The sequence below is a fragment of the Orycteropus afer genome, unplaced genomic scaffold, assembly GCF_000298275.1.
Source record: "Orycteropus afer afer isolate SDZICR_OR568_19922 unplaced genomic scaffold, OryAfe1.0 scaffold00336, whole genome shotgun sequence".
Lineage (NCBI taxonomy): Eukaryota > Metazoa > Chordata > Mammalia > Tubulidentata > Orycteropodidae > Orycteropus > Orycteropus afer.
The window spans coordinates 3,021,329-3,033,692 of NW_006921923.1; the positions used below are offsets into that span (position 1 = coordinate 3,021,329).

Consider the following 12,364-nt stretch of genomic DNA (forward strand, 5'->3'; position numbering starts at 1 on the left):
CCAGCCTTCTGGTTAGCAGTCAAGTGCCTTAGGCAATTTTATGATGTGGAACTGAGTTGGCTCTAAAAATAGCATTTAAAAATATTTAAAGTATTTAAAAAGAGTCAATCACTTAAAACAATGAAAACTCACAAGGTAAATATTTGGAATATATACTCATCTTTCATCTGCGTAGTGAATGGCTTTTGCTGTTATCAAGAGTTCTTTTTAATGGAGCAGTGAAACATTACTCATTATTAGTTCAACAACTTCACGTTTGCACTCAACAGCTAACTATTCCTGCCAGCAGAAGTAGCTAGCGACACTGGAAACCTGCCGCATCTCTGATTATCCTGGTTGCTACACTTTGGGTATATTCTCCTAGCAATTCCATGGGCGGTCTTTATTAAACTTTTCTTGACCAGATGTTGGCACAAACTCCTGTGCCTGCAGTCCCTAACTGATTTTTTTAAGTCCCTAGCTGATTTGATGAATTATATTTAACTTTTCGAACTTTTTTTTCCCTCTCCTGCTCTAGCCCCTTAAACTTTTAACTTTCTGATAACACAGAAAAGCAATAAGATGAAACATCAGGGAGAAACTGAACTTCATCTGGCAGTATCAGTTCAGTCCAGGTAGTTAGGGAATCCAGATGTTGTAATCTGGTACTGCCAAAGGATTCACAAGCAAACACTTAACTCCCATAATGTCCATAGTACTTTCAGGTCCCACTCTTTGTGTACTCCTCCCACTATCAAACATATGTGTCAATCCATGTTCTCACAGACTGGCGAAAATCACTTATCACTTAAGCCTTGGTGATCCATGCCAAAGAAGACATCACATCCTTATCATGTAAGTAGTCAGGGAAGAGCCTCGGAAAGTTGTGCATCTTGTCTTCTACTCGTATTTTCCTGGCCCAGGAAGATGCCTGGATCCCAGAGACATTAGCCTGACACTGTGCTGTTTTTTTCCAAGAATCCAATTAACTCCCATTAGAAAACCAGAGTGGTGTGAACTCCATCGTGGTGCAATCCTCTGCAACCCTCTAACACAAACACAAGGGGTGGGAGAAGGAAGAGGTCAAAGGAGGATGGAAAGGGGTCGGGAGAAGAGACTCACCGCTAGTGCCAGTTCCTCGGTCAAGCACAACGTAACCAGGAGCAGCCACAACCTGAAACGGGAGGGAGACTGAGTAACGTGGGCTCTCCAGGCTCCCGAGTCCAGCATCTGCCGGTAGCCCCCTCCTCTGAAACCTTTTTGCTAACTGATCCCACTTTCTCCGCAGACGCAGAAGTGCAAGTACAGCCCCGGCGCGGTAAAGTAGCCCGAAGTAGGAAAGAGGTGAAAAGCTCGGGGCAACAACGACTCACCCAGCATACATGCTTGCAGCTGCTCCGGAGCTGGGTCCCGGGAGACTGCTAAGCGGCTCCGCAGCTCGGGCTCATCCAGGCTCAGCTGATGCTTGGCGGCTGCTTCCTTACTCAGCAGGTCGAGGTAGGGGGGCGAAATGGCCCACTTCAGAAGAAACTAAACTCAGCTTGTAGATAAGAAGTGTCTCAAAGGGAAACACGCTCAGCGGTGCCGGTTACAACTTGTGGAACTCAGGAGATAGTTCCATGCACTGAGAGGAAAGGAATGGAGGGGAAGGGGGCGGGGTTGTCTGCTGTCAATCATCTCCCCTACCTTGGGCAGCCGGTCGTCTTTCCCACTTTCAGGCACCTTCGTTATACCTAACGGCCCCACGTAGCTCTCTGTAGCTTCACACACAGGCCTGTAGAGAACTATACACGAAACCTACGCATCTACACACCAAGTGCTTCCATACCCCAAACCAAAACACAAAACCCACTCCATAACCCACTGTATACATCTATAGGCTTAGGCATACAACTTCTACATACAGAGATGAGCCCACAAGTGACCGTGCACACATACCCAAATACACACAACCCTCATTCAAATTGTTTCTCCACTGAGCTCTGGACGTGGAGGTGAAAGAAGTAGGGCCGATGTGGGGTGATGGTGGTTCTGGAGATGTAAATCCACTCTGAGCTGAGTAGAGCCCAAAGATGAGTGGGACACCAGGGAATAGATCCAAAGCCCTGAAAGACTCTACTCAACCAGTTGCCTTGGAGGCTATTTTGACTCATGGCGACCCATGCGTGTCAGGGTAAAAATGTGCTACATAGGATTTTCAATGGCTGATTTTTCAGAAATAGATCACCAAACCTTTCTTCCAAGAGTGGAACCACCAACCTTTTGGTTATCAACAGAGTGAGTTTAACCATTTGAACCATCACTAGGGCCCCTGAAAGACTCTGCTGTTAGATGCCATAGAGTCCACTGATTTTCTATTAACACCCATGAGGCAGTTCTACTCTGTCACATGGGACAGATATGAAAGACTCTTAAGGGGTAAATTCTTGAGTCTGAGATAATGGAAATGATCTGATCTGAAAGATTCTAATGGGATAAATTCTTAAAAATTCTTCAGGAAATTCCTGAAAGTTCCTATAAGTAGACCACATATTTTCAAGGCTTGCTGGTAATTTTAAAAATGCACATATCAGAATTACCAAAGAAATAGTCTCCTTTATTTTGGAGACATCAATTCAATCGCCATTAACTCCACATGAGTATTTCCAATTAGGTGTGTTAAAGGAAAATTGCACTAAAGTTATTTAATTCCCTACCCTAAATTTTTCTGAAACGCAACTACAAGGAGAGTCAAAATCTTTTACATCAACTTGATTTAGGAGGTAAATAATAGATATGGCAAAGTAGCTTCATAAAAACAAATATATTAATGTATTGTGATACCATTCAAGTATATGATAAATACTGATATCTACTGAATACTTCCAACTCTCATATGTATATAGCATTCATGACTTATTCACACACATATACTGTACATATATGTGCAATTTCTTAGTCCTTTAGTTATAAGCATATATTTAATTATATATGCATATATTTTTCTAATATTTTCAGATCTTCTGCTAGGATGTAGAAACGCTCTCTCTTGCATGCAGTTGGAAGGCAAACAACACCATCAACCCGGGGAGCAGCAACCAAAATTTCTTTCTAATGATTAACAATAAAAAGCACTGTCCTCTGAGATCCATCCGCTAGAAAAATAGTCCCAGCTCAGGTCTATTTGTAATTGGCTTTGGTGCTCATACCAATGAGAGTGGGACTGGGTAGGGAAGAGCAGTATCAGGTCGGTGCAAGTAAACGAATAGAAAAGCTTCCTGGTTGGATTCATGCTGCTCAGTCAACTGATCTGGAAGTTTCCCTCCCTCAAATAACTGAGCGTCACTCCCTCACAGGTTGCTGGTGCAGTCTAAAACTGTGGCGGAGGGATACTCAAATTCCCCTGTGCTGGTGGGGAGGGGGCGGTGCAGGGGAAGAGAAGGAGGAAAGTAGATCTGTAGGACTTGAGTGAGGGAAAAAGTTTGCAAGTCTGGACAGAAGGGACTAGTGCTCCCGAGAGACTTGGGGAGGGGCGGGGGGAGGGAAGAACAGCGTCGTCGTCTTCTTTTTTCTCCTCTTCCTTCTTAAAGATCTTCTTATTCCTCACCCAAAAGGACCAGCACAATTGGGGCACCCTCGCTGTCCCTCCTGGCTCTAGATCTCTTCCAATAAACCCTCAAGATTATGTCAGTTGGTCAGAGCCAGCCGGGGATTTCGTGTGGGTGCTGAAGGAGCTGCAGGAGCAGGAGAAGAATGAAACTACGTGGAGTCAGCCTGGCTGCCGGCTTGTTCTTACTGGCCCTGAGTCTTTGGGGGCAGCCTGCAGAGGCTGCGGTAAGTCCTTCCTTTTATCCACCCCCATCCCCCCATTGCCCGGCCCATCACCTCACCCCGAAATCACTTTTTGTCACTTTACCTTCCTTTCTTCTAGGTCTCGACTAGGAATTCATATTTGCCTTCACTTGTTTAGAAAGAAACATTATTTACCACTGCTAACTCAAGCCTTCTGAAGTCCAAGGGAAAGCTTTAAGTGTTTAAAAATAGGCTATTTGCTTCCCTGCTGCTAGCTATTCTGGGGGCGAGAGTAGAGGCAGGGGTGGGGGACGCTTGTTAATTGTTCACTAAGCTCTGGTGAGTATTTAAAAATTTTCCTCATCACCCTCCACCTTCGGGTGTTTCCCTGCCTGGCGGCAAACTTTTTCACTACTTGTACCTAACCCACGCACTCTTTAAACTTTGTAGTTTAATATTATGGCTCTTTAAATCCAGCTTCCATCAAAGTGTTAACCGCCCAGAAGTTCTTCCCGTTTGCTCTTTCCTTAAGCAGCATGAAACTCCCCACACACACACCTCAGGTCAGTAAGGCCACTGTAGAGACTCTCTGTCTTTTGACATCCTTGTTACAAGTGCTAAGGTAACATACCAATAAAGGTGAGGTAAAGATGGATGGCCTCAGATTTCAGGTTTTCTGCATGTAAAAAAAGAAAAATTTTTTTCAAGTTCTGAGCTTTTGTTTGTTGTTTTGTTGAGGTTTTTTGTTTTGTTTAAACCAAGACGTTTGAATAAATTGAGGATTTGCTCCTCACCTATTTAAAGTGTAAGGCCTCTTTTCAAACGAAAATGCGAGAATGCCTGTTCTACTTGAAAGGAGTGTGGGCGAAGATTTAACTTGTGGAATCACAGAGCAGAGAGTTTCACTCAGTTTGAGAAATAAAGGATGAAAACCCCAATATATCTCCTAGAAGGAATCTGAGTAGTCGCACCCACTGCCCTTCTGGGGATGAGAGGCAGATGTAAAGGAATGAATGACTTGGTCAGATAAAATGTTCTCCAGCCGAATGCTCATCATTCTTAATTTCCCTTAAACTCTAAAGAATTAAGTGTGTGATGTTGTTATGTGCTGTCGAGTCGGACCTGATTCATAGAGACCCCTCCTTGGGTTTCCAAGGCGGTATCACTAGGGAAGTGGATTGCCTAACCTTCCTTCCCAGGAGTGGCTGGTGGGTTTGAACCACCAGCCTCCTGGTTAGCAGTTAAGTGCCTTAGGCACTATGCTACCAAAGCTACCAAGTGTGTGATAATTGATTTAAATGTTACATTTGAGTGATCACAGTATGTGGCTTTAAAAACACTTTAATTTGAGATCATTGTTTAGGCCTTCATATGGTCCATCGACTAAAAATTCTTCATACACTGCTACTGTTTTGCAGTTTATCTGGGTTCACTCTTTTTAAGTTAGCTATCTAGCTTTCCTAGGGGAGCTCTGGTAGCATAGTGCCTAAGGCACTGGACTGCTAACCAGAGGGATGGCGTTCAAACCCACCAGCCACTCCTCGGAAGGAAGATGGGGAAATCTGCTTCCGTAGTGATACTGCCTCGAAAACCCAAGGAGGGGTCGCTATGAGTCGGGGCCGACTCGACGGCAAACAACAACAACAACAAGCACAACATAGGAGCTCTAGTAGCATAGTGCCTAAGGCACTTGACTGCTAACCAGAAGACTGGTGGTTCAAACCCACCAGCCACTCCTCGGAAGGAAGGTTGGGCATTCCTACTTCCCTAGTGATACTGCCTCGGAAACCCAAGGAGGGGTCGCTATGAGTCGGGGCCAACTCCACGGAAAATAACAACAACAACAAGCACAACATAGGGGCTCTGGTGGCGTAGTGCCTAAGACATTTGACTGCTAACCAGAAGGTTGGCGGTTCAAACTCACCAGCCACTCCGTGGAAGGAAGACTGGACAATCTACTTCTGTAAAGATTTTCCGCCTGGTAAACCCAAAGGGGGTCGCTATGTGTCAGAATCCACTGTATGGCAGTGGGTTTGGTCTGGGTTTTTTGGAAGCACAGCATGATTATGATGGCTATCTGCTGAAAAAAAAAATACATATCAAATATTTTTAACTATGCATGCCGTAATTTCCCTCCATCAAAGTAGATGAGTGATTTGTAATTGCTTTTTTGATGCACTGCATCTTAATGAGGTAAGATTTAGACACTTAATAGGCTTACAGACCATGGGATACAAGTACATTTAGGCTGCTGGAAATGGTTAATTTTAAAATCATCTTGGTGCCTACTGCTTATGGCATTTGAACCAGCAGCAAAGATTTTATGGATATTTGATAAATGTTTCTCAAGTTTTTTTTTTCTTTCTGACATTGCTATTAATAAATGTGCACCAGATACAGATATGTATAGCAACACTGTACATCAATTTATATTAAAAGTGATATTTATTTTGATAATTGACAAAACTTGGGAACAAATTTGTTTTCTGGAACTTTTGAATCAATGATTGAGTTTTCATGAGAAAATAACATAAGACGTCATACAATTTTTTCCCTCCTGTACAATTTTTAAGCACATTCTACATCCCGTTTCCTTATCATTATATACTAGAATATTAGGATATTATACTTCCAATATAAAAAACCCAAAAACCAACCCCACTGCTGTGGATTCTGACTCAGCGACCCTATAGGACCGAGCAAAACTGCTCTGTAGAGTTTCTAAGGCTTTAATCTTTACAGAAGCAGACTGTTACATCTTTCTCCTACTGAGCTGCTGGTGGGTTTGAACCGCCCACCATTTTGGTTAGCAGTCAAGCACTTTAACCACTGTACCAGCAAGGTTTACATCTAATAAACAAGGGATTTGCTTCATACATTAGTATTCTAGTCAGATGAATGTTTTAATCATTTGAAAAACATGAATGGTATCTGCTCTACATACTAGTGCTGGTGATACTGGCGACCTTCTTTCAAGTAAAATTGAGTGGTAGTGGGACTGGTTATTGACTGAAGTAGTCTAGTATTGAGTGACTGAAAATTCTTCATATAAGGCTACTGTGTTCCAGTTTATCTGGGTCCACTTTCTTTTAAGCCAGCTATCTAGCTTCCCTGTAGCACCAAATACCAAAATATCAGAAGAGCCTTTATATCAGGAAGAGCATCGCTACTTAAATTACTTTATGTTTTCACAGATTGAAAAGTGATTTCTTATCTCTGAAGCCATGCCATATTATTGGGATATCACACATATGTGGGAGATTTTGACTTTAGGTAGAGTATTTATTAGATGGAATAATGTAACCTTTCTGCCAAAAGGTTAGCAATAACAGAAGAGGCAACTTTAGATTGGAAATGTCAATTTCTAGTCATGGAAATAATGTGCTTTTACATAAAGGTACTAATATCCAGTTGCTGTCAGTAGGATATGAACTTAGATTTATGGATATGCTATACAAAATTATGCCCCTTCTGCTATACAAATATTAGTAAATTGTGTGTTTATCTATGTATACAGTAGAGTGGATAGGTTTTCCTAATTTATCTGTACTATCTCCCTTTGTACTTGACTGCTAATCAGAGGGCTGGCTTTTCAAACCCACCAACCACTCATCTGAAGGAAGGTAGGGCAATCTACTTCCGTAGTGATACTGCCTCAGCAACCCAAGGAGGGGTTGCTATGAGTCGGGGCCGACTCATGGCACATAACAACAACAACAACATCTCCCTTTGTAACTAGTGTCTAGAACCTATCAAGGATAGGGGTGTGGTTTGTGGCCATGGAATGGTTTTTTCCTCTATGAAGTATACAGGCCCAATGGAAGAATTTGTTATAATTGTCACAATGACTATCATTAAAGCTTACATTTTTGAGTGTTTACTGTGTGCCAGGTACTGTGCTAATATGGTAATATACATTGTATTTAATCCTCACAACAGACCTATTAGGTATATAATTAATATCCTCATTTTTTTAAATGAGGAAACTCCAGATCTTAGAGGTTAAGTAATTTGCCAAAAATCACATAGGTCATAACATGCAGAGCTGAAAAATGGATCTAGGCACTTTGATTTCAGATTCTTTGTCCATGACACTGTTTTAGTTAGTCCTTGACTCCTTTGTAAGTGATCTATAGAGATTTGTTTGCTGTTCAGAATGTTGGAATTTCTGCTTCTATTACATATATATATATATATACATACATACATATATACATACATACATATATATATATACACACACACGCACACACACACACATACACACACACACACACAGAGGAGGTGAAATGGAAACGATAATGGGGATTACATCTCTTCCTGCTGATGTTAGGAGAAGCACCACAGTATAATGGAAAAAGCTTTTGGCTTAGAACCAAAAGATCACAATTTGATTTCTATATTCTGTGTATAGAGAGATAAATTTAAAAATAATCAAAATGCTTCTTGTAATTTATATAGTTTTATGGAATCACAGTATATAAAAAGTTAGATTTATAAAATGACTGTAATTTGGGGTAGATAATTTATTTTGAAGAAATATTTACCTTATGATTGCTTTAATTAGTTCATTTCCATACTAATTTTAAATATACCTAAGTGCTCAGGGATTTGTCTGTTGTGAAAAAAACGGGGTATGTGTGTATGGCAGCACACTTTGCTTAAGATACTCAATTATAGGGTTTAGTTTTGATGTTGTTTTTTTACCCCTTTACCTACCCATCATATCCAATTCAATTGACTTAATTATTTATATACCTTTAGTCTGGTACATTTATTTATATATGTATCTTTCTTTGTGACTATATTAAGAGTGGGTATTTTTTTTCCTGTTTTTATTTGGCCTTTTCATCTTTTTATTATGATTTGAGTGGAAGTTTACAGAACAAATTGATTTTCCATTCAACTGTTCACACACATTTTGTTTTGTGACATTGAATGTCACAGTGAACACCGTACTTTGCACTTCTTCCCTGTGGTTACCATTTCCATTTGTCTTTCTTGCCTGTCCCTTTTGATTTCATATGATTGATTGCTCTAAGGAGTGCATACCTCCCTGGTGTTATTGTCTGTTGAAGTTGAGCCATGTGAGTTCAGTTTCAGGCTTGAAGGGTGACTAAGGGCCATAGTCTCAAGGGTTCTCTGTCAGAACAGTAAGCCTAATTTTTTCTATTATTTTGAGTTTTGTTCCACAATTTTCTACCACTATATCCAGGATTTCTTATTGTGAACCTGTCAGAATGGTTAGCGGTAGTAGCCACATACCATCTAGTTCTTCTGGTCTCAGGATCATGGAGGCTTGGGTTCACATGGTCTGCTAGTCTCTTGGACTAATTGCTGCCATGTATCTTTGATTTTCTTCACTTTTCTTCCTCTAGACAAAGAGACTAATAGTTGTACCTTAGATGGACATTCGCAAGCTTCTAAGACCCCAATTACTACTCACCAAAGTAGGATGTAGAAAATTGTCTTTGTGGACTATGTTATACCCGTTGACCTTGATGTCCTCTGTGACTATGGTCCTGAGCCCCTAGGCCCAACAACTCATTTCTTCAAGGTGTTTGGTTATGGCTATGAAGTTTTCATGACTTTGCCTCTGTTAGCTCTGCTATATGTATAGATATTTTAACAGCACATACAGATATGTCTATAGAAATATTGTCTGCCAAACCTACATATATGGTCACAGGTATAGTCCCGTTCACCTACCCATACCTGATCATCTTTCCTTTCTACCTATGTGTGCACTCATAGATTAATGTTTGTTGTTATGGATTGTGTTTATTTGTCTTTTGATGTTTGTATATCCAACACGTGAGATTCTTTACCATGGGTTATTAACCTTGATAACTTGGTTAAGATGGTGCCTGCTAGGTTTATCCACTATAAAGTCACTAGTTTTTACTATTTCAGTTTCCACTATTTGTGAGAATTATGTTGTACAATACTGGGATAGAAATATCCTCTTTCTCATCATAGTTGTACCTGTTAATTTAGCATCCACTGATAATTATTGCCTGAATAACTATTGTAGTGTTTGCCAAATGACTTTCAATTTTCAACACTTTTTTACGTGTATTAACTGAATTCTATAACAAGACCTTTCTCTTCTCCCACATTTATTGATTTGGTTATTTATTTATATCAGTATGGACATATTTGTTTTATTCTGTGAGTTATAACTGTATTATTATAACTATTTTTTTTGCTCAAATTTGGACAATAGGAACCCCTTCATTTTGACCCTGTGTCCTTTCTGTATGTCTCCATCATTATTTAAGCACTCCCAGGCTCATTTAGTGCTTTCCCTTCCTAACCCTGGAATCAGCTACTTCCCTAAAGAAAACTGCTTCTTTTTATTGGAGAATTGTATTTAGAAACCAAAATCTAGGTGATAGGTGTGTTCATTGCTCATGGAGTCCCATTGTTTCTAGGCCCTCTCGGCAGACAGAACTAGGAAATATGTATGTACATATATGTACATGTATTCACATCTCTATATATTTCCTACTATCTCTATATATTGAAAACCATGAATTCATAGTGCTATCTCTGATTCTACTCCACCAGCACAGGATAAACGTATCTCCTTGATGTAATGGGACCTCATCATTTTCTGGTCTCTCTCCTCAGAGGTGTTTTGTAGTCTTTGTAGAGAGCTTTAGGAGTTTTGTAGTCTTTGTAGAGAGCTTTCAGAGTTTGGCCTCTGGTGTCAGTCTTGGAATCTGACTAGTTAGATGTGTGAGCATCAGCAAAGTAGTAAACTCTGAGTCTTACTTTCCTCATTAACAAAAGAAGGGCAAGAGTACCTACATCACAGTTTATTTTGAGAATAAATTGAGAAAAGTTGTGTAACACATTTAGGATAGTACTTGACACATAGTAAATGCTCAGTAAATTTTAAATTTCATTATTGTTGTTAATCATTGATTCTCCATTTCTTACTGCATTAACTCTCAAATTTTTTACCTGGTTTTCAAGGTCTATCATGATCTTTCCCTTCCTCTGACTTTATTTTTCATTAAATTTTACGACATCCTCCCCACAGTCTAGTGTAGGTGATCTTTCGTGCAGTCCCTTTAGCCCTGCAGACATATTTCAGACTCTGCATCTGGATTATAATTTTTGGGATCTAAGTCTTTGCTTAATTCTAGCATAATATTTACATTCATTCAACAGGTATTTTTTGAGTCATTTTTAAATAATCAAGATATTTTTTTCTGTTGTTCTAATGCCACCCTCATGGATGTGTACTGTCCAAAAAAACATTTTGTGCTAGACAGTATGGATAAAACTGACTAAAACAGACAAAGCCCCTGCCTTCATGGTGTTTACCTGCTAGTGAGAACAGATAAATAGTCCTCTGTGAAACTTTCCCTTACTAGCTTATCAATTGCTGATTGCATCCTTCTTTGAACACTTGCATTATTTTGCCTTTCTCAGCCTAGTATGTAAATGTTTTTGGTCTTACAAGAATTTTGTTTCATGGGTTTGATTGGTCTTTCTATTAGATTATAAACTCTTTGAAGGCAAGAACTGTATATTTGTTCATTCATTCAACCAAATTATGTGTTGTTTTTGTCTGATAACAAGAATAATACATGCTCAATTTCAGAAATGAGATATATAGAAAAGGATAAACCAAGAAAAATATAAAGAAGAAAATAAAAATGTTTACAGTTTTGCCAACAATACAAAAATAATCTCTATTCTCATGATTTTGCTTCTTGTAGCTAATCTTTTTTAAAATAGATTGGTTAAAATAAGGAAAAATAAATTGAGATCATTCTATATACACTTTTCTATCTTATATTTTCTGTTATTAATCATTTTCCTGTTACTAAAATTTTTAGTTTTAAAAAGCTATTTTTAAAATTCTGATAGAATATATATAACAAGACATTTTCCAATTCAAAATTTTTACATCTTCAATTCAGTAACATTGATTACATTTACCCTACTGTGCAACCAATGGTGTTAGTTGCCATTGAGTTGGATCTGCCTCATGGCGACAGAATGAAATGTTGCCTGGCCCTGTATCATCTTCATGATTGTAGATATGTTTGACTCCATTGTTGGGCCTTATTGTGTCAATTCATCTTATTGAGGGTTTCCATTGGCCTTCTGCTTTACTAAACATCATGTCATTCCCTAGCTACTGATCTTTCCTGATGTCCAAAGTAAGTGAGCCAGAATCTTGCTTCTAAGGAACATTTTGGTTGTATTTCTTTTAAGAATGACTTGTTCGTTCTTGTGGTGGTCCGTGGTATATTCAGTCTTCTTCACCAGCTTCACAGTTATAACCCATCAATTTTTCTGTCTTCCTTTTTCACTGCCCAGCTTTCACATGCATATGAAATGATTGAAAAGACCAGAGACTAAGTGCCTTAGTCATCAAAATGACATCTTTGCTTTTTAAAATGTTAAAAAGATCTTTTGCAGTAGATTTGCCCAATATAATACATAATTTGATTTCTTGACCTTTGCCTACCTTGGGTATTTATTATTTATCCAAGTAGAATTAAATTGTTGACAACTTCAATTTTTTTTTCTCTTATTTATCATAATGCTATTTTATCAGTCCAGGTAGGAGGATTTTTGTTTTCTTTATATT

At 39.2% G+C, this 12,364-nt stretch overlaps 1 protein-coding gene across 1 annotated transcript in view; it reads left to right on the top strand.

Moving 5' to 3' along the window:
• Nucleotides 1-3,711: 3,711 nt before the first annotated feature.
• COL4A5 (collagen type IV alpha 5 chain) overlaps nucleotides 3,712-12,364 on the top strand; it is a 439,164-nt gene continuing 430,511 nt past the window's right edge. Inside the window, exon 1 of the mRNA XM_007952435.2 lies at nucleotides 3,712-3,792. Coding sequence (XP_007950626.1) covers nucleotides 3,712-3,792 — 81 coding nt within the window. The remainder of the gene's footprint in view (nucleotides 3,793-12,364) is intronic.